Source organism: Lepidochelys kempii, chromosome 1, assembly GCF_965140265.1.
Source record: "Lepidochelys kempii isolate rLepKem1 chromosome 1, rLepKem1.hap2, whole genome shotgun sequence".
Lineage (NCBI taxonomy): Eukaryota > Metazoa > Chordata > Testudines > Cheloniidae > Lepidochelys > Lepidochelys kempii.
Genome location: NC_133256.1, coordinates 287,309,120 through 287,327,265, shown reverse-complemented (window position 1 = coordinate 287,327,265; position 18,146 = coordinate 287,309,120). Strand labels below are relative to the sequence as shown.

At 45.6% G+C, this 18,146-nt stretch overlaps 1 protein-coding gene across 3 annotated transcripts in view; it reads right to left on the bottom strand.

The window, feature by feature from the left end:
• The window catches only part of GRIP1 (glutamate receptor interacting protein 1), a 550,719-nt gene extending 533,386 nt beyond the window's left edge, over nucleotides 1-17,333 (bottom strand). Inside the window, exons 1-2 of one of the 3 annotated variants that reach the window (XM_073327855.1) lie at nucleotides 16,748-17,223; nucleotides 11,122-11,249 (exon numbers count right to left, since the gene is read on the bottom strand). Coding sequence is in view for 2 of the 3 variants with exons in the window: in XM_073327851.1 (XP_073183952.1) it covers nucleotides 16,748-16,802 (55 nt within the window). In the remaining variant the exon portion in view is untranslated. Of the gene's footprint in view, nucleotides 1-11,121; nucleotides 11,250-16,747 lie in introns of all 3 variants that reach the window. The other 2 variants (XM_073327851.1, XM_073327853.1) reach the window with 2 other exon arrangements.
• Nucleotides 17,334-18,146: the final 813 nt, after the last annotated feature.

Below are 18,146 nucleotides of genomic sequence, written 5' to 3'. Positions count from 1 at the left end.
TGTTTCAAGAATTCCCTACATCTTAACAGATTTATCTCTCTCATTTTTAAGTAGGCTCTCTTTAAAAACAAAATGCAGCCTGCTTATTCGTTCCAAGAATAAGCAAAATTCAGGTGCAGGGAGGTAGGACGTCCCAATACCTTTTTTTCCATTTTACTCTATAGAAATCGACTGTTTCTGACATTGTACAGGGTTGGGCACACTATCAGCTCCTACCAAATCATATATATACACTTCATTTTTCACCAGTTAAAAAATAATTCACCAATGCAAAAAATAATTCTCACCAATACTCTCTGGCTGGCAGAAGAGGCTTTAAACAACAAAAAAAAACCCTTGAACCATGGACAACTGGACTATTGAGTGCAATTGTAAAGGGACTAGTTATATAATTTATATCTTGCTAATTTGTATCCTTAAAAAAAAAAAAGTCTTGAAACCTGAAAATTGGACTGACAGCTAATCCACATAACCAGATGTTCCAGTCACTGTTACACTCATTCTCCCCTCATTTGTTACATCCACATTGCACTTGCCTTGTTTTAATTCACAATGTAAGGTCTTCGGGACAGGAAACCATCTCTTACTGTATATTCATGCAGCACCCACCAGAACCTCAAACCAATTGATGTCTCTGCTGCACAGGTAATAAAAAGTAATAAAGCTGGCACTAAAGTTTTGCAGGAAGTGCTACATTACACAGGAATCGTAGTTTATTATTATAGTTCACTAAAAAAATTACACAAACTTCTACACTACGAAATAAGGTCGAATTTATAGAAGTCGGTTTTTCAGAAATCGGTTTTATATATTCGAGTGTGTGTGTCCCCACAGAAAATGCTCTAACTGCATTAAGTGAATTAACTCGGCGGAGCGCTTCCACAGTACCGAGGCTAGAGTCAACTTCCGGAGTGTTGCACTGTGGGTAGCTATCCCACAGTTCCCGCAGTCTCCACTGCCCATTGGAATTCTGGGTTGAGATCCCAATGCCTGATGGGGCTAAAACATTGTCGCAGGTGGTTCTGGGTACATATCGTCAGGCCCCCGTTCCCTCCCTCCCTCCGTGAAAGCAAGGGCAGACAATCGTTTCACACCTTTTTTCTTGAGTTACCTGTGCAGACGCCATACCACGGCAAGCATGGAGCCCGCTCAAGTAACCGGCACCGTATGTCTCCTGGGTGCTGGCAGACGCGGTACTGCATTGCTACACAGGAGCAGCAACCCATTGCCTTGTGGCAGCAGACGGTGCAATAGGACTGGTAGCCGTCATCGTCATGCCGGAGATGCTTCCGGCCACGTTGTCCGAGAGCGCCTGGACAGACATGGGCACAGGGACTAAATTTGGAGTGACTTGATCAAGTCATTCTCTTTAGTCCTGCAGTCAGTCCTATTGAACATCTTATGGTGAGCAGGCAGGCGATATGGATTCCTAGCAGACGTATTGTACCATCTTCTGCCAGACAGGCAAGAGATGAGGATGGCTAGCAGTCCTACTGCACCATCTTCTGCCGAGCAGCCCTGAGATGTGGATGGCATGCAGTCCTTCTGCACCATCTGCTGCCAGCCAAAGATGTAAAAGATAGATGGAGTGGATCAAAACAAGAAATAGACCAGATTTGTTTTGTACTCATTTGCTTCCCCCACTCCCCCGTCTAGGGGACTCATTCCTCTAGGTCACACTGCAGTCACTCACAGGGAAGGTGCAGCGAGGTAAATCTAGCCATGTATCAATCAGAGGCCAGACTAACCTCCTTGTTCCAATTAAGAACAATAACTTAGGTGCACCATTTCTTATTGGAACCCTCCGTAAAATCCTGCCTGAAATACTCCTTGATGTAAAGCCACCCCCTTTGTTGATTTTAGCTCCCTGAAGCCAACCCTATAAGCCGTGTCATCAGTCGCCCCTCCCTCTGTCAGAGCAACGGCAGACAATCGTTCCGTGCCTTTTTTCCGAGCGGACGCCATACCAAGGCAAGCATGGAGGCCGCTCAGCTCACTTGGGCAATTAGGAGCACATTAAACACCACATGCATTATCCAGCAGTATATGCAGCACCAGAACCTGGCAGAGCGATATCGGGCGAGGAGGCGACGTCAGCGCGGTCGCGTGAGTGATCAGGACATGGACACAGATTTCTCTGAAAGCATGGGCCCTGCCAATGCATGCATCATGGTGCTAATGGGGCAGGTTCATGCTGTGGAACGCTGATTCTGGGCTCAGGAAACAAGCACAGACTGGTGGGACCGCATAGTGTTGCGAGTCTGGGACGACTCCCAGTGGCTGCAAAACTTTCACATGCGTAAGGGCACTTTCATGGAACTTTGTGACTTGCTTTCCCCTGCCCTGAAGCGCATGAATAACAAGATGAGAGCAGCCCTCACTGTTGAGAAGCGAGTGGCGATAGCCCTGTGGAAGCTTGCAACGCCAGACAGCTACCGGTCAGTTGGGAATCAATTTGGAGTGGGCAAATCTACTGTGGGGGCTGCTGTGATGCAAGTAGCCCACGCAATCAAAGATCTGCTGATATCAAGGGTAGTGACCCTGGGAAATGTGCAGGTCATAGTGGATGGCTTTGCTGCAATGGGATTCCTTAACTGTAGTGGGGCCATAGACGGAACCCATATCCCTATCTTGGCACTGGAGCACCAAGCCGCCGAGTACATAACCGCAAGGGGTACTTTTCAATAGTGCTGCAAGCTCTGGTGGATCACAAGGGACGTTTCACAAACATCAACGTGGGATGGCCGGGGAAAGGTACATCACGCTCGCATCTTCAGGAACTCTGGTCTGTTTCAAAAGCTGCAGGAAGGGACTTACTTCCCAGACCAGAAAATAACTGTTGGGGATGTTGAAATGCCTATAGTTATCGTTGGGGACCCAGCCTACCCCTTAATGCCATGGCTCATGAAGCCATACACAGGCAGCCTGGATGGTAGTCAGGAGCTGTTCAATTACAGGTTGAGCAAGCGCAGAATGGTGGTAGAATGTGCATTTGGACTTTTAAAGGCGCGCTGGCGCAGTTTACTGACTCGCTTAGACCTCAGCGAAACCAATATTCCCACTGTTATTACTGCTTGCTGTGTGCTCCACAATATCTGTGAGAGTAAGGGGGAGACGTTTATGGCGGGGTGGGAGGTTGAGGCAAATCGCCTGGCTGCTGGTTACGCGCAGCCAGACACCAGGGTGGTTAGAAGACCACAGGAGGGCGCGGTACGCATCAGAGAAGCTTTGAAAACCAGTTTCATGACTGGCCAGGCTACGGTGTGAAAGTTCTGTTTGTTTCTCCTTGATGAAGCCCCCCGCCCCTTGGTTCACTCTACTTCCCTGTAAGCTAACCACCCTCCCCTCCTCCCTTCGATCACCGCTTGCAGAGGCAATAAATTCATTGTTGCTTCACATTCACGCATTCTTTATTAATTCACCACACAAATAGGGGGATGACTACCAAGGTAGCCCAGGAGGGGTGGTGGAGGAGGGAAGGAAAATGCCACACAGCACTTTAAAAGTTTACAACTTTAAAATTGATTGAATGCCAGCCTTCTGTTTTTTGGGCAATCCTCTGCGGTGGAGTGGCTGGTTGGCCGGTGGCTCCCCCATCATGTTCTTGGGCGTCTGGGTGTGGAGGCTATGGAACTTGGGGAGGAGGGTGGTTGGTTACACAGGGGCTGTAGTGGCAGTCTGTGCTCCAGCTCTCTTTGCTGCAGCTCAACCATGCACTGGAGCATACTGGTTTGATCCTCCAGCAGCCTCAGCATTGAATCCTGCCTCCTCTCATCACGCTGCTGCCACATTTGAGCTTCAGCCCTGTCTTCAGCCTGCCACTTACTCTCTTCCCGGTCATTTTGTGCTTTCCTGCACTCTGACATTATTTGCCTCCACGCATTTGTCTGTGCTCTGTCAGTGTGGGAGGACAGCACGAGCTCAGAGAACATTTCATCACAAGTGCATTTTTTTTTTCTTTCTAATCTTCACTAGTCTCTGGGAAGGAGAAGATCCTGTGACCATTGAAACAAATGCAGCTGGTGGAGAAAAAAAAAAGGGACAGCGGTATTTAAAAAGACACATTTTATAAAACAGTGGCTACACTCTTTCAGGGTAAACCTTGCTGTTAACATTACATACATAGCACATGTGCTTTCGTTACAATGTCGCATTTTGCCTCCCCCCACCGCGTGGCTACCCCCTCAACCCTCCCGTGTCTAACAGCGGGGAACATTTCTGTTCAGCCACAGGCAAACAGCCCAGCAGGAATGGGCTCCTCTGAGTGTCCCCTGAAGAAAAGCATCCTATTTCAACCAGGTGACCATGAATTATATCTCACTCTCCTGAGCATTACACAGAGAGATAAAGAACGGATGTTGTTTGAATGCCAGCAAACATACACTGCAATGCTTTGTTGTACAATGATTCCCGAGTACGTATTACTGGCCTAGAGTGGTAAAGTGTCCTACCATGAAGGATGCAATAAGGCTGCCCCCCCCCCCCAGAAACCTTTTGCAAGGGCTTTGGGAGTACATCCAGGAGAGCCGCAAATGCCAGGGCAAAGTAATCCTTTCACATGCTTGCTTTTAAACCATGTATAGTATTTTAAAAAGGTACACTCACCGGAGGTCCCTTCTCCGCCTGCCGGGTCCAGGAGGCAGCCTTGGGTGGGTTTGGGGGGTACTGGCTCCAGGTCCAGGGTGAGAAACAGTTCCTGGCTGTCGGGAAAACCGGTTTCTCCGCTTGCTTGCTGTGAGCTATCTTCTTCGTCCCCAAAACCTGCTTCCGTGTTGCTTCCATCTCCATTGAAGGAGTCAAACAACACGGCTGGGGTAGTGGTGGCTGAACCCCCTAAAATGGCATGCAGCTCATCATAGAAGCGGCATGTTTGGGGCTCTGACACGGAGCGGCCGTTCGCCTCTCTGGTTTTCTGGTTGGCTTGCTTCAGCTCCTTAAGTTTCACTCAGCACTGCTTCAGATCCCTGTTATGGCCTCTGTCCTTCATGCCCTGGGAGGTTTTGGCATTTTGAAAACTGGAACGGAGTTCTGATAGCACGGATTCCTCTCACCATACAGCGATCAGATCCTGTACCTCCCGTTCGGTCCATGCTCGAGCTCTTTTGCAATTCTAGGACTCCATCACGGTCACCTCTGCTGATGAGGTCTGCATGGTCACCTGCAGCTTGCCACGCTGGCCAAACAGGAAATGAGATTAAAAAGTTCGCAGTTCTTTTTCTGTCTACCTGGCCAGTGCATCTGAGTTGAGAGTGCTGTCCAGAGCGGTCACAATGGAGCACTCTGGGATAGCTCCCGGAGGCCAATACCATCGAATTGTGTCCACAGTACCCCAAATTCGACCTGCCAAGGCCGATTTAAGCACTAATCCACTTGTCGGGGTGGAGTATTAGTTTCTATCAGAAGTTTTGTAAAAAAAGAAGAAGTTATTGAGTACATGTTTGGCAATATATTAGAACATACAAAAATGTGTTTTGCTATTATGGAGCGAGTATTCATGTTCAGTTTATCTCCCCACAAAAAGATGCCAGTAGTTTTGATTGGCATGCACTCTCAAAAGATTAGTTTGTTAGTGTACAAGGAACCTGGTCTTCCATTCTCTTTGATTAATAATGTAAAGTTGGTGGTCAAAGTTATAACAGCCCACAATTCGGTAAAACACTAGATGTGCACCTTCATATATATCAGTGACATCTAGGTAGACAATGCTGCAGCAGCTATTATAGTGTAGTTTGTATTAGCTGAAAAATTAGCACAAGCCAAAGGAGGAAAATCAGCAAGGAAGCAGCAGGGCTGTGCTACGAGCATCCATCCTGAAATACAGTTCTCCTATTCCGAGCTAGATTGAATATAGGAAGTTCATCTTGTGAGAATCCCAGCATGCAGTTAAAACCAGCTGTGGTGCACATTGTCGTGTCACATTACAGAGTACCATCACAAACTGCTTACATACTTCACCAGTGTGGTGTTCTACGGGTTAAGACAGTCAGTGCTCAGTAACTTCAACATACATGTGGAAAACAAATCTTTTGAAAGAGTTGAGGATTTTATTGCCACCATGTTGACCATAAAACAACCCAGACATTGTTGGCTCACTTCATACAGCTATTTGTGTTCTTGACCTATTGGTTAAATCAGGATTTGAGATGAATAATTTGGAAATTTTATTTAGATCATGGAGTGACCATTAACTCCTGCATTTTGAGGTTGCACCTCTCCTATTAAGGTGATGGATCTCTTTTGATGTTTTCCCCTTTGAAGGGCTTAGAACAGTGGATTTGTTTTGGATAATGGATAGCTTAATCCACGTTACGGGCCACGTGCCAAAGGTTGCAGATCCCTGTAATAAACCATCATTAACTGGTGACAAAACACCCTGTATCTAGCTTTCCATTTTGGGTTAATATTACTGAAAAAAGTTAGGGTAAAACCACCAAGTGTTTGTTGGTTTCAGAGTTCCTCGTCTTATATGGATACCACTGGGTATGACACAGAAACAGCTATGGTAGATGATCTTTTCTGGCTGATGGATGAAAATCAGGAACACATGATGATCATTGAAGGAATGTGGATGTACAGTGATGTTGCTCAGGAAGTGCCCTTGATTTGGCTGCAGCAGATCACGGGGGAGGTGAATGGGGTTTGCTCTTGTATGATTTTTTTCCTCTCCTGCTACAAGGATGATAATGAGAAATTGTTCTTGCATCCCTGAAGGGATTCTTGTGTGGGATTCCACAAGGTCTCATCTTGTTTAATGTGTAGCTGTTGGGAGGATTAGTGACAAGACATGTGTGGCAATGAGATCAGTATGCTGATGACACCCAGTTTTTCAATCTCCATCTCATGCTAGCTAGCTGGAGCAGTCTTGGCCCTACCCAGTGTTTGGTTAAGATTAAGGCATGGATGAGGACTAGCTGTCAGAGAAACAATTAAATCAAACTGAAATGTTGGTTGGCCGGGAAAAGCAATCAGAAGATATGCCAAAGATAGCATCTGCCTTTTGTTGTTTGAGTTTGCAAATTAGGGGTCAGGTTAAATTTTCAGGTGGCAACTACAGACAAGCCATCTTTTTCTTTTTTATATATGGCTAGGAGATATTCTTTCAGATATAATCCTTGTCATCCATTCCTTTCTCACCTCCAGATTAGACTATTGCAACATGCTTTGCATGAGATTACATTTTAAAATCATCCAGAAATGGAGGTAGTGCAAAGTCTGTAGCCCGATTGTTAAAGCACTTGATCCTGTTGTATTACACCACTGCTCTAATCTGCATTTGATACCCATAGGTTTTTGGGTAGACTTCAAGGTGTTGGGTTTGACCTACAAAGCCACAAAAGACTTACAATCTCTCAGATGATAAATTTCTTAAGTGGCAGTATTGCTCAGTGAGAGAGGCAGCCAGCGGAAATGCTCAAGCTGGAGCAATCCCCAGTTTAGCAAACAGGGGAATGGTGTCGTGGGGGCCTGCCAGCTTTGGGACTTGGCCTTCTCCCTTCATGCAAATTTTGCTGACCTTCAAACCAAGCTGCAAAATCCATCTATTTTTTCTGTCTTTGGAGGAGCAGCAGAGGAAAAGAAAGGGGTTATTGTCTTTTGTTTTTTCTGATACTGAGCACTGTGTTGGTTAGTGGGGCAAGATTGTGGGAGTCAGTTATGACAACTGTATATTTAACCTGTCAAGCATTCCTAGAACTAAGAATAGGTGCTCACTTATTTTATACAGAACAAAATAAATACACTTTTTTAAACTGTGTGTATACACTAAGTGATACCAAGCAGTTCTTCAGGGAACACACAAGACAAGCTGATGGATCACTTGATGATTACCCGTTCTGTTCATTCCCCCTGGGGCACCTGGCATTGGCCACTGTTGGCAGACAGGATACTGGGCTAGAGGGACCTTTGGTCTGACCCAATATGGCTGTTCTTAGATTATCTGTTACATTCCTGTCAAACTTGATCAGCTATGAAGCTGACACTGGAGTCCCATAAAATATTTTTATTTATCTAATTTAACTTGATTGGAAGGCATATTGAATAGTATGAATTCCAGAAATGTTTTTCTTATCAAAGTATTTGCTCAAATGTCACCTAAGAAAGCGTTTTATAACTGGATTTGGTTTAGTAGCTTAGACAGAAAAACTGGGGAAAGCGTGCCCTGAATTTTAATGATACATCTTACACTGGTGAGTCTTCACATGTCATTTCTGAAGTGACAAGGTTTACCACAACAGCCATATGTTAGTTTCATTACTCAACATAGAGCATAATTCCAGACCTCTAAAAGAGGAAGCTCACTCCTGGTAAGCTTACTAGTGGAATCCAAGAAAGACCAGTCACTACAGATGCTGTTTCATTATGGTATTAATTATGGAGGCAGCAGTACCAACTCCACAGTTAAAGGATCTGTTGCAATTTGCACTTAAACAAGACTAAAATCCCTCTTTCACATTTTAATTTACTGGATTTAGTCTCTAGATTTGACACAATAATTCTCCAGAGGCCAAGTGAATGTTCCATACAATTTACAAAGAAAAATATTTACCAACTTTTGCAGGAAAGACATTTTAAAAAAGGAGAATTTTTAAATGTTAACTTGTTTTCCTCACTTTGCTTTAGATCTTCTAAATAAACAAACTAAAAGTCCCGTGTCACTCCCTGCCACACATACATACACCCACCCTACCTCATCGGTATTCTTTGAAACTTAAACACAAAAAGTTATTCTCTTCATTCAGAATAGAGATAGATTTGATCAGCTAACATTGGCAAAACTCAGTTACATTATTTGAAGTCAAAACAAATTTCCATTGAAATTTTGTTTTCCAACTCTTCTGACGAGCTGTAACCCTGACTCAGCATCTATGTTCTCTGTACATAACTCTATTGAGCCAAGGAGACAGTCTGAAGAGCAGGAATTATGGCATGGTTACACTGGGCCTATTGCACTACACCTCTGGCGTACTGGACAAGAGGAGTCTCTGCACTGATGCAACAGCATTTGAAGCGTTGCTCACAGCAATGCTTCCCCGATACTGCTGCATTGGTGTGGTGGAGAGCAGAAGCAACAGGAGCAGGAAGCCCTTTAAAAGTTAATCCTTCAACATAGATGCACTGGGACTGACATACAAGGACTGTCACACAGCTCCCCACTCTCCTAGCACGGCCTCTCTCTCTCCTCACTGTATATCCCACAACATGCCCATCCACACACCCTTGATTTCCCAAGTATACAACACCATGGGGAACCAAAGAGGTTCCATGTGGAGCCAAAGATGAACAGGCAGCTACATATAAAGAGGAGCTTGTGTGTTGAGCAGGAATGTTGAGGAGAGGGTGAGAAGAAATGTGTGTAGGATCACAGAAGAAAAATATAGGACTTGAGGGGGGGGGAGGGCCTGGGGAAACAAGATTTATGTTCTGACAAGCCATAGGTGGTCCGTCATACTTGACCTCTCTGTTCCACTTCTCTCAATAACATTTCTCCTACCTTAAGTTCAATTTTCCCCCCATTCTTCCCTACTAGTCCCATCCACCCACATCACCACATATCCCATGGCTCCATAGTCACAGGAGCCCACCTAACATCCCCGTATGCCCCACTCCTGTATACTGCTCCCCAAACTCTCCAGATCCTTGCTCCTCAACATACTCCCCATCATGCCTCCTACTTCCCTATTACATTCAGCTTAAAAAAACCCAACAACTTTGTGCATATGATATGCACACATTAATGGTTAAAGCTAAACATGGAAGAGAATTAAAAGAACATTGTGCGGGACTGGGTTCTACAAGAGAACATGGAGAAAGAGTGCAGCTCTCCAAGGGGCAAGGGAAACTGTAGAGTGGAGGGGCATGGGAAACATCAGATCTCAATAGGAAATCATTCTTATCCATACCAATAAACTAATAAGCATTGAGATAGTAAGGCATTGGGAAATTAAACTTTGGAGTTCAGTTTGCTAGCCCACATAACCTACCAATATTAACACCACAAATAATTTTTATTACATGTATTATGGAAGCCCTTACAAGCCCCCAAATGAGTTCACGATCCCGTTGTGCTAGGCACTGTACATACACTTCAATACCAGGCAAACTGGTTGAAACTATAGTAAAGAACAGAATTATCAAACACAGATGAACACAATATGTTGGGAGAAGAGTCAACACAGCCTTTGTAAAGGAAAATCATGCGTCACCAATCTATTAGAATTATTTGAGGGGGTCAACAAACATGTGGATAAGGGCGATCCAGTGATTATAGTGTACCTGGACATTCAGAAAGCCTTTGACAAAGTCACACACCAAAGGTTCTATGCAAAGAAAGGAGTCATGGGATAAGAGGGAAGGTTCTCTCATGGATCAGTAACAGGTTAAAAGATAGGAAACAAAGGGTAGGAATAAATGGTCTGTTTTCACAATGGAGAGGTAAATAGCAGGGTCCCCCAAAGATCTGCACTGGGACTAGTGCTGTTCAAAATATTCATAGCTGATCTGGAAAAGAGGGTACACAGTCAGGTGGCAAAATCTGCAGAAAAAATTTCTCAAGATAGTTAAGTCCAAACCTGACTGTGAAAAGTTACACAGGGATCACACAAAGCTGGGTGACTGGGCAACAAAATGCCAGATGAAATTCAACGTTGGTAAATACAAAGTAATGCACACTGAAAAACAATCCCTGTACATACGATGAGGGAGTCTAAATTAGTTACCACCATTCAAGAAAGAAATCTTGGAGTCAATGTCGATAGTTCTCTGAAAACATCTGCTCAATGTGCAGCAACAGTCAAAAATGTGACCAGAATGTGAGGAACCATTAGGAAAGGGATAGATAAGACAGTAAATATCGTAACACCACTATATAAATTCACGGTACGCGCACACCTTGAATATGGCATGCAATTCTGGACACCCTATCTCAAAATGGATAAATTAGAATTGGAAAGGGTACAAAGAAAGGCACCAAATATAATTAGGGATATGGAACAGCTTCCATATGAAGAGAGATTAATAAGACTTGGATTTTCAGTTTATAAAAGAGATGATTAAGGGAGAGATGATAGAGGTATATAAAATCATAAATGGGGTGGAGAAACTGAATAGGGAAGTGTTATTTACCTTTTCACATAATATACAAACCAAGGGTCACTCAATGAAATTAACAGGCAGCTCATTTAAAACCAATATAAGGAAGTACTTCTTCACACAACACAGTGTCAGTCTGGGGAACTCAGTTCCAGGGGATGCTGTGAAGACCAAAAATATAACTGGGTTAAAAAAAATTTAGATATACCTATCCTCCATGAACTATCAGTGGCTATTAGCCAATATGGTTAGGGACAAAACCCCATTCTCTGGGTATCCCTAAACCTTTGACTGCCAGAAGCTGGGACTGGACAAATGGGGATGGATCCCTTGATAAATTGCCCTGTGATGTTCATTCCCCCTGAAGCATCTGGCACTGGCCACTGTCAGAAGCCAGGATACTAGGCTAGATGGACCATTGGTCTGCCCTAGTTTGGCCATCCTTATGTTCTTGTGAGACAGTCCCTAGCCCAATGATTTTATACTCTGAATAGACAAGACAGTGGATGCTCCATCACTGATAATTTTTAAATCAAAACTGGATGCTTTTCTAAACAGCTGTGCTCTAGGAATTATTTTGGGAAGTTCTATTTTATACAGGTCAGACTGGGTGATCACAATGGTCCCTCCTGACACTTGAATCTATGAGAAAGGAAGTATTATCCCCATTTTACAAATAGAGAACTGGGGCAGAAACAAACATAAGGGCTAGAGCCAAGAAAGGAGGAGGAGAGACTTAGGCTCAGTCTTTAAATGCCTGACTTTAGGTGCCCTGCCATCCAGTGAATCCTCATCTCTGACTTAAGACACCCAGTCTCCATATACAATGCATATGGAGAGTTAGGTGCCTAAGAATGGGACTCTTAGACGTCAGCACACTGAGTAGGGACCTGTCTAAGGTAACCAGTAGGAAACGGTGAGGAGCCCTGCCCCACAAAGGTAGTTATGTACTTATCTCTCCTTCAGATTTACAGCCATGAATCGTCTCCTACAATTAGATGCCTAAGCCAGGTCACCCCGTTCTTGTAAAAAAAAAAAAAAAAAAAAAAAAAAAAAGCAGGGGGAGGGTCACGATGCCCGTACACCCCCAGCTCAGCAGTTAGCACTTACTAGGGATGTGAGAGACCAGGGTTCAAATCCCCATTCTGCCTGATTTGGAAGTGGAATCTGAACCTGAGTGAGTGGCCTAACCATGGGGCTATAGGGTATTGTAGGATGGGTCTCTCAGTCTTTCCTATTGAAGTTGTTCCACTCTGTAGGAACTACTTAAATATTCACTGGACCAGAAAAAGAGAGTGTGCGCTAACCACGTGGCTAGAGTTATTTCTCACTCTCTCTCTGGTCCAATTATCATTTACGTATTTCCTACAGAGAGGAACAACTACAACATGAGAGATTGAGAGAGACGTACCCCAAACTACTTGTAAAGCAGTGGTTAGGCCACTTATCTAAGAGACAGGAGACACAGCTTCAAGTCCCTGCTCCAAAACAGGCAGAGCAGGAATTTGAACTTGGGTTGCACACATCCCAGGTGAAAAGAAAAGGAGTATTTGTGGCACCTCAGAGACTAAGTACTCCTTTTCTTTTTGCAAATACAGACTAACACGGCTGTTACTCTGAAACATCCCTGGTGAGTGCTCTAACCACTGGGCTATAGCTCATAAGTGGACCACCACTACTTCCTTCTCTCTTTGGATTAGGCATGCTCTAAGAATGCCGGGATTGGGCCCTGCAGGCAAGATAGATGGGGAATGCCTAATTTGATAATTCCACTGGGGCTCACACACCATACTCCTGGGGAAATTCTGCAGGACTGCGTGCCCACAGAAAATACCCTCCGCAGAATTCCTGTGCTTCTTTGTAGAAAAGGACAGGGAAGCCATGTGGCCATGGGCACAGTTTGTGAGGGCATTGCTCTCCCCCAAACAGAGGTGAGGCATGGGGGAGACACAGGGTTATGTGCCACTGCCCCCCCCCCCCAATTTCTGCCAGCACAGAGCTGCCCAGCTGAAGGAGGCTGTGTCTCGGCTCCCCTGATTCTGTAGTTGAACGCGGCCTCTTGAACGTGGGGTCCTAGTGCCAGTCGTGCTCCCCTTCTGTGTGCTGGGAGCCTTCCTGTTTTCTGTGCCACAGCGAGTGCCCACAGTGGGGCTGGGTAAGGAGGGGGCAGGGGAAATGAAGAAAGAGGGGTGAGGAAGTGGGGAGAAGAGGCAGATGGGAAGGAAGGGAGGATGGAATAGGGCCGGGGGATGGAAATGTGGGAGTGAGGGGAGGGAATGGGGGTCGTGGCGGAGGGGGATGAGATGGGGAAGAAAAGGGGAGAGGGGAATCGTGGGGGGAAGCAGGAGCGCAGCATGCACAGTCCTCTTGGCAGCAGCTGGGACTCCCCCACTAAGCAGACCCATCGAACCCTCACCCTGACAAGCCCTACCTCCCAACACCTGGACCCCCCCATCCCCCCGACAAGACCCCACACCCAGACTCCCACCCCACGGAGCCCCAACCAGCTGCACCTGGACCGCCACCCCATCAAGCCCCACTCCCCCAGCACCTGGACCCCCCCACTGAGTCCCCCACACCCAGTCCCCCCTGCTGAGCCCCAAATCACCTTCACCTGGATCCCTTGTGGAGTCCCATTGCCCCTGCACCCGGAAGCCCCCCTCCCCCGCAACAAACCCCCGTACATCCAGGAACATATATAATACAATTTAAAAATAAAGTACATATGTATTTATGAATTATTCCTTAAGAGTTAATATGAAATTCAATTTTATTCTGTAATTTTTTGTTAATTTGGATGTAAAAGATGGTTGTGATATTAGGTTAGAATAAATAGCTTATATACAAAAAAATTATACTAACATGAAGTATATATAAGTGGATTGTAGGCTATCTGAATAAAAATGTCTGAAAACAGCAGAGGGGGATATTAGCACAACTGGCCCTAAACCAGAATTTAACTGTATTTGTAATTGCCTTTTAAGTCAATGCCATACCAAACTGCCACATTAGCTAGAGATGCATCTGATTTCATTTCATTATACTACACTGGCCATTTTTCTGGCCAGTTTGAAAGGTTTATCTAATCTACTCTACCATTCAGGTTCAAGGACAACCTGCTTCAACAATGATTACTTATTTTGATCACTTTATGTTTTCCTGAATTCCAAAAAAGAAAAATATGATCAAATTCTAAGTAGCACTGAAATTCTGGTAAATTAATTAGCTAAGCTTGAGCAATATACAATGAAACATACATCAGAAATAAACTATTTACTGTAGGTTCTGAAGAGCTTTATTTACCCTATGAAAATAAAATACAAAACAAAAGCATCAATGATAAGAGTTTCTAAATTTTAATTTGTTCAGCGTCATAATGAAAATAAAAGATACTACATAGAAAATATGAACAAGGATATGAACGGTTTACAAATCAGCATCTTAGCGGATTTAGAAAGAAAGTTAAAAAAAGAGATAATAGTAATTGTGCACACTACTAAAAAAATTTAAGGCAGAAAGCACAATACCCATTCCTGACTGATTTTTTTAAGCACATAAAGGATTTTTTGCTTTCACTATCTCTGCAATACACAGATTAGATCATCTTTGAAAGTTCCCACATTTCTAAGAAACAGCTAGCATATTGTGACAGTTCAGTCACCTACTCATTTCTGTGTTTTTCCAGAACACAACACATGTTTACTCATGTCAAAAATATCTAGAGTTTAGCATACACCTGTAATAATTATATTAACGTATGTAAGAGAATACTTAGTATTCATTTCAACCATGAGAAACTAACATTTCAATTATCCTTTTTAATTACCATACATTGTAATCTTCACTACTTTAGTGACTTACAACACACACAACACTTCTGAAACAGGCTTCAATATCCAGCCTGAGACCAGAAGTCTCTTCCTTAGAGCAGATCAAGCAATCTCACTTTGAATATTTTCTTGGTTTGTTCTTAGCAATACATAGATATATCCAATAAGAAAACAGTCAAAAGAAATAAATTCCCTGGCTCATTAGTCTATAGGCAAACCAAAGACCTTCTCTACCATCTAGAGGAGTATATGCGACTGTACATTGAAAGTTGATTAACAAGTGGTAATAACATACAACTTTTTACATATAATAATGGAATAAGTGCAGTCTAAAATTCCCAAATGTTAATGTTTTACTGGATTTTTTTCTGCATACACATAATCCTTCCATGAAACAGTGACAAAGTAATCCCTGGTGACAGAACTTGTTTTTGCAGTTACAATGACAAAGTTGCTGTTTTATTCCACATAAAATGAAATCAAAGCATTGCTGGTTTTGAAGAGTGACCAGAAAACATCAGATCCATCATTTTGTAACAGGATTTAACTTTAAGCAAATAATCCTGCACTATAAGGTTTTATTTAAGAATGTTGCTACAATCCCTTGTTGATCTCCTTAGAGTTTTCTGAATGGGATTTGCATTTGTTTTCCCCAATGTTATTAAAACTGTATGAATACTTAAGATGCCATCATTCCCTCTGAAAGTAAATTGCCGGATTTTTTCCCGGTTTCAGAATTTACAGTTTTGAAGTCCTGCAATTCTGACAACTTCCAAGGACCAGTCCTTTAGACCCACTCCTCCTAGCCACTTCCACATATTCCTGGAGAGCTAGGTGCGATCTGTAATTTAAGTTCAGCTAAGAATCTAGAAGTTACAAACATCGATCACCAGTAAGGATCATGAATAAAAAGGCCACTGTTTGCACAAAAGCAGGTAAAGGCTTCACTTTAAAAGTTACCCTATAATTTACCTTCCTGAATGGCAATTTATAAAATGCGTGACCTGCAAGACACCGCAAAAATAAGCCAAGTACTCTGCAAACATTCTCAAGAGTTACATGAAGATACTGTTCCATTGGTGCAACTTTCTGCGTGTAGACATGTAAAAATTGCAATCCAGTACCTATGCAACTCCACTGAGAGGCTGAAAACTGCAGCAACTTTTACCAATAGGATTGCATTAAAGTTTTACACCCATTGAACCAGATTTTCCCCGTTTACACCAGTGTAATGCCATTACCTTAAGGAGATTACTGCCGATTTACCCTGGTATAAGTAGGAAGCGAATCAGGCCCATCCTTTACAAAAGCACTCCGATATTGAATTTCACACATACCATCTACAGCCCCCTCCCCTCCCGGGTTTCTCCTTGATCACACCGCCTCGGCAATTTTGTAATCCCCCCCCCCGCGCAGGGCCAGCCAGGGGTCGGGCTCCAGAGAGCACGAGGAAAGTTTGCAAAGCCTCTCTGCGAGACAGCGAGCCCCCCCGGGCTCACAGCCAGCCGGAGGGGGAGGCCCGAGGGAGAAGCCACAAATCCGGGAGCTGGCGCGCTGCCCCGGCCGGGAAAGTTAGCAGCCAGCAGCAGGGAAACGTGCCCGGTGCGCCTCCATGCCTGTCACTCCCCCGCTCCCCCTTTGTGCCCGGCTCCCGGAGCAGCTCTCCGCTCCCTCCCCCAACACCCGCCCAGGCAGCAAACCGGCGGAGCCCGGTCTCCGCGGCTGCCGGCCGGGGAAGGAGGCAGAGCAGGAGGCCCCGGCGGCATGGCAGCCCCCGCCCTTGCCTTGCCGAAGGCGCCGGTCCCAGCCCGCCGCCACCGCGGGCTCACCTCGCTCCGGCTCGGCTTGCAGGCAGGTGGGGATGTTCTTCTTCCAGCCCGGCATGGTTCCCGCGCGCACCCGGCTCCTCACGGCTGCGGCGGCGGCGGGCGGCACATTGCAGTGCGAGGCGGCGGCGGCGGCGGCGCCCCCTCCTCCTCCCTCCCCCGCGCTCCGGGGGAACTCGGCGGCTCCTCTGGGCAGCGGCAGCCTCGCTGTGGCAGGGAGGGGAAGCGGGGAGGGAGGAGCAGCTAGATGCGGGCGGGGGGCTCCTCTGGCCGGTTCAGCCGGGGACAGGGCGGGGTGGGCAGGGCGCTCGCCTCTCCGCTCCGCCGCACAATGGAGAGGACGAGCGGCGCCGGGCTCCTGGCGGCGGGGCCCCCGGCGGACTCTCCGCAAGGCAGGCGGGCAGGGGGTGTGAACCAGGCGCCGCGCAGGGCTGGGGAGGGCGGCGGCGGCGGCGCCTCCCCCCTTGGCCTCCAGGTAAGAGGCGAGCGCCGCGGGTCTCTCCCTCCCCCGCCTGCAGGCAGAGCGGTGTATTGTCTTGGGGAACAGCGCGCCCCGAATCCGTAGCCCCACGCCTGGCTTCCTTGTCACCCCGGGCCAAAGTATTTATCAAAACACCAACTTCTGCCCACGCAAGGCAGGTGGTTTGCCGGTAGAGGCAATCAAGCTGCTCCTGTCGAGGATGAGTGTACAGCTACAAACAGATCAACAAGAGCCTGCAGCTCGGAAAACTCCTACAGCTGTAGGGCAGGACTGCTCTTTCCAAGACATCCCCCCCACAGCCCATTTTGGCCTTTTAGAAGGAGCTACTACAGGCACAGCTGAACAAAGGGTCCTGCACTGGGTCTTTCTCATTTGTAATGGAAAATGTATTTGGAGACATTGTTTCTGCCTGCAACAATTATCAAAGCCGTTTTAGGATGGAAAGAGGCCATCTGCATCTCGATTCCCCTCCTCTCCTGAAACAGCTGTTTCATCTTACATTGTCTCCAAGGGGGGGAAGGGTCTAAATCTGTTCTGACAGCATAAATCATGAGATAACTTGATCACTTTCAAAACAGGTGGGTTGGGAGAGGAGATTTCTTGCCAGAATAACATAAGAACAGCCATACTGGCTCAGACCAATGGTCCATCTAGCCCAGTATCCTGGCTTCCAACAGTGGCCAATGCCAGGTGCTTTAGAGTGAATGAACAGAACAGGGAATCTTCAAGTGGTCAATCCTCTGTTGTCCATTCCCAGCTTCTGGCAAACAGAACCTAGGGACACCATCCCAGCCCCTCCTGGCTAATAGCCATTGATGGACCTATCTTCCATGAACTTATCTTGTTGTTTATTAAATCTGTTAGTGTTTTGGCCTTCACAACATCATCTGGCAAGGAGTTCCACAGGAGTGTTGTGAGAAG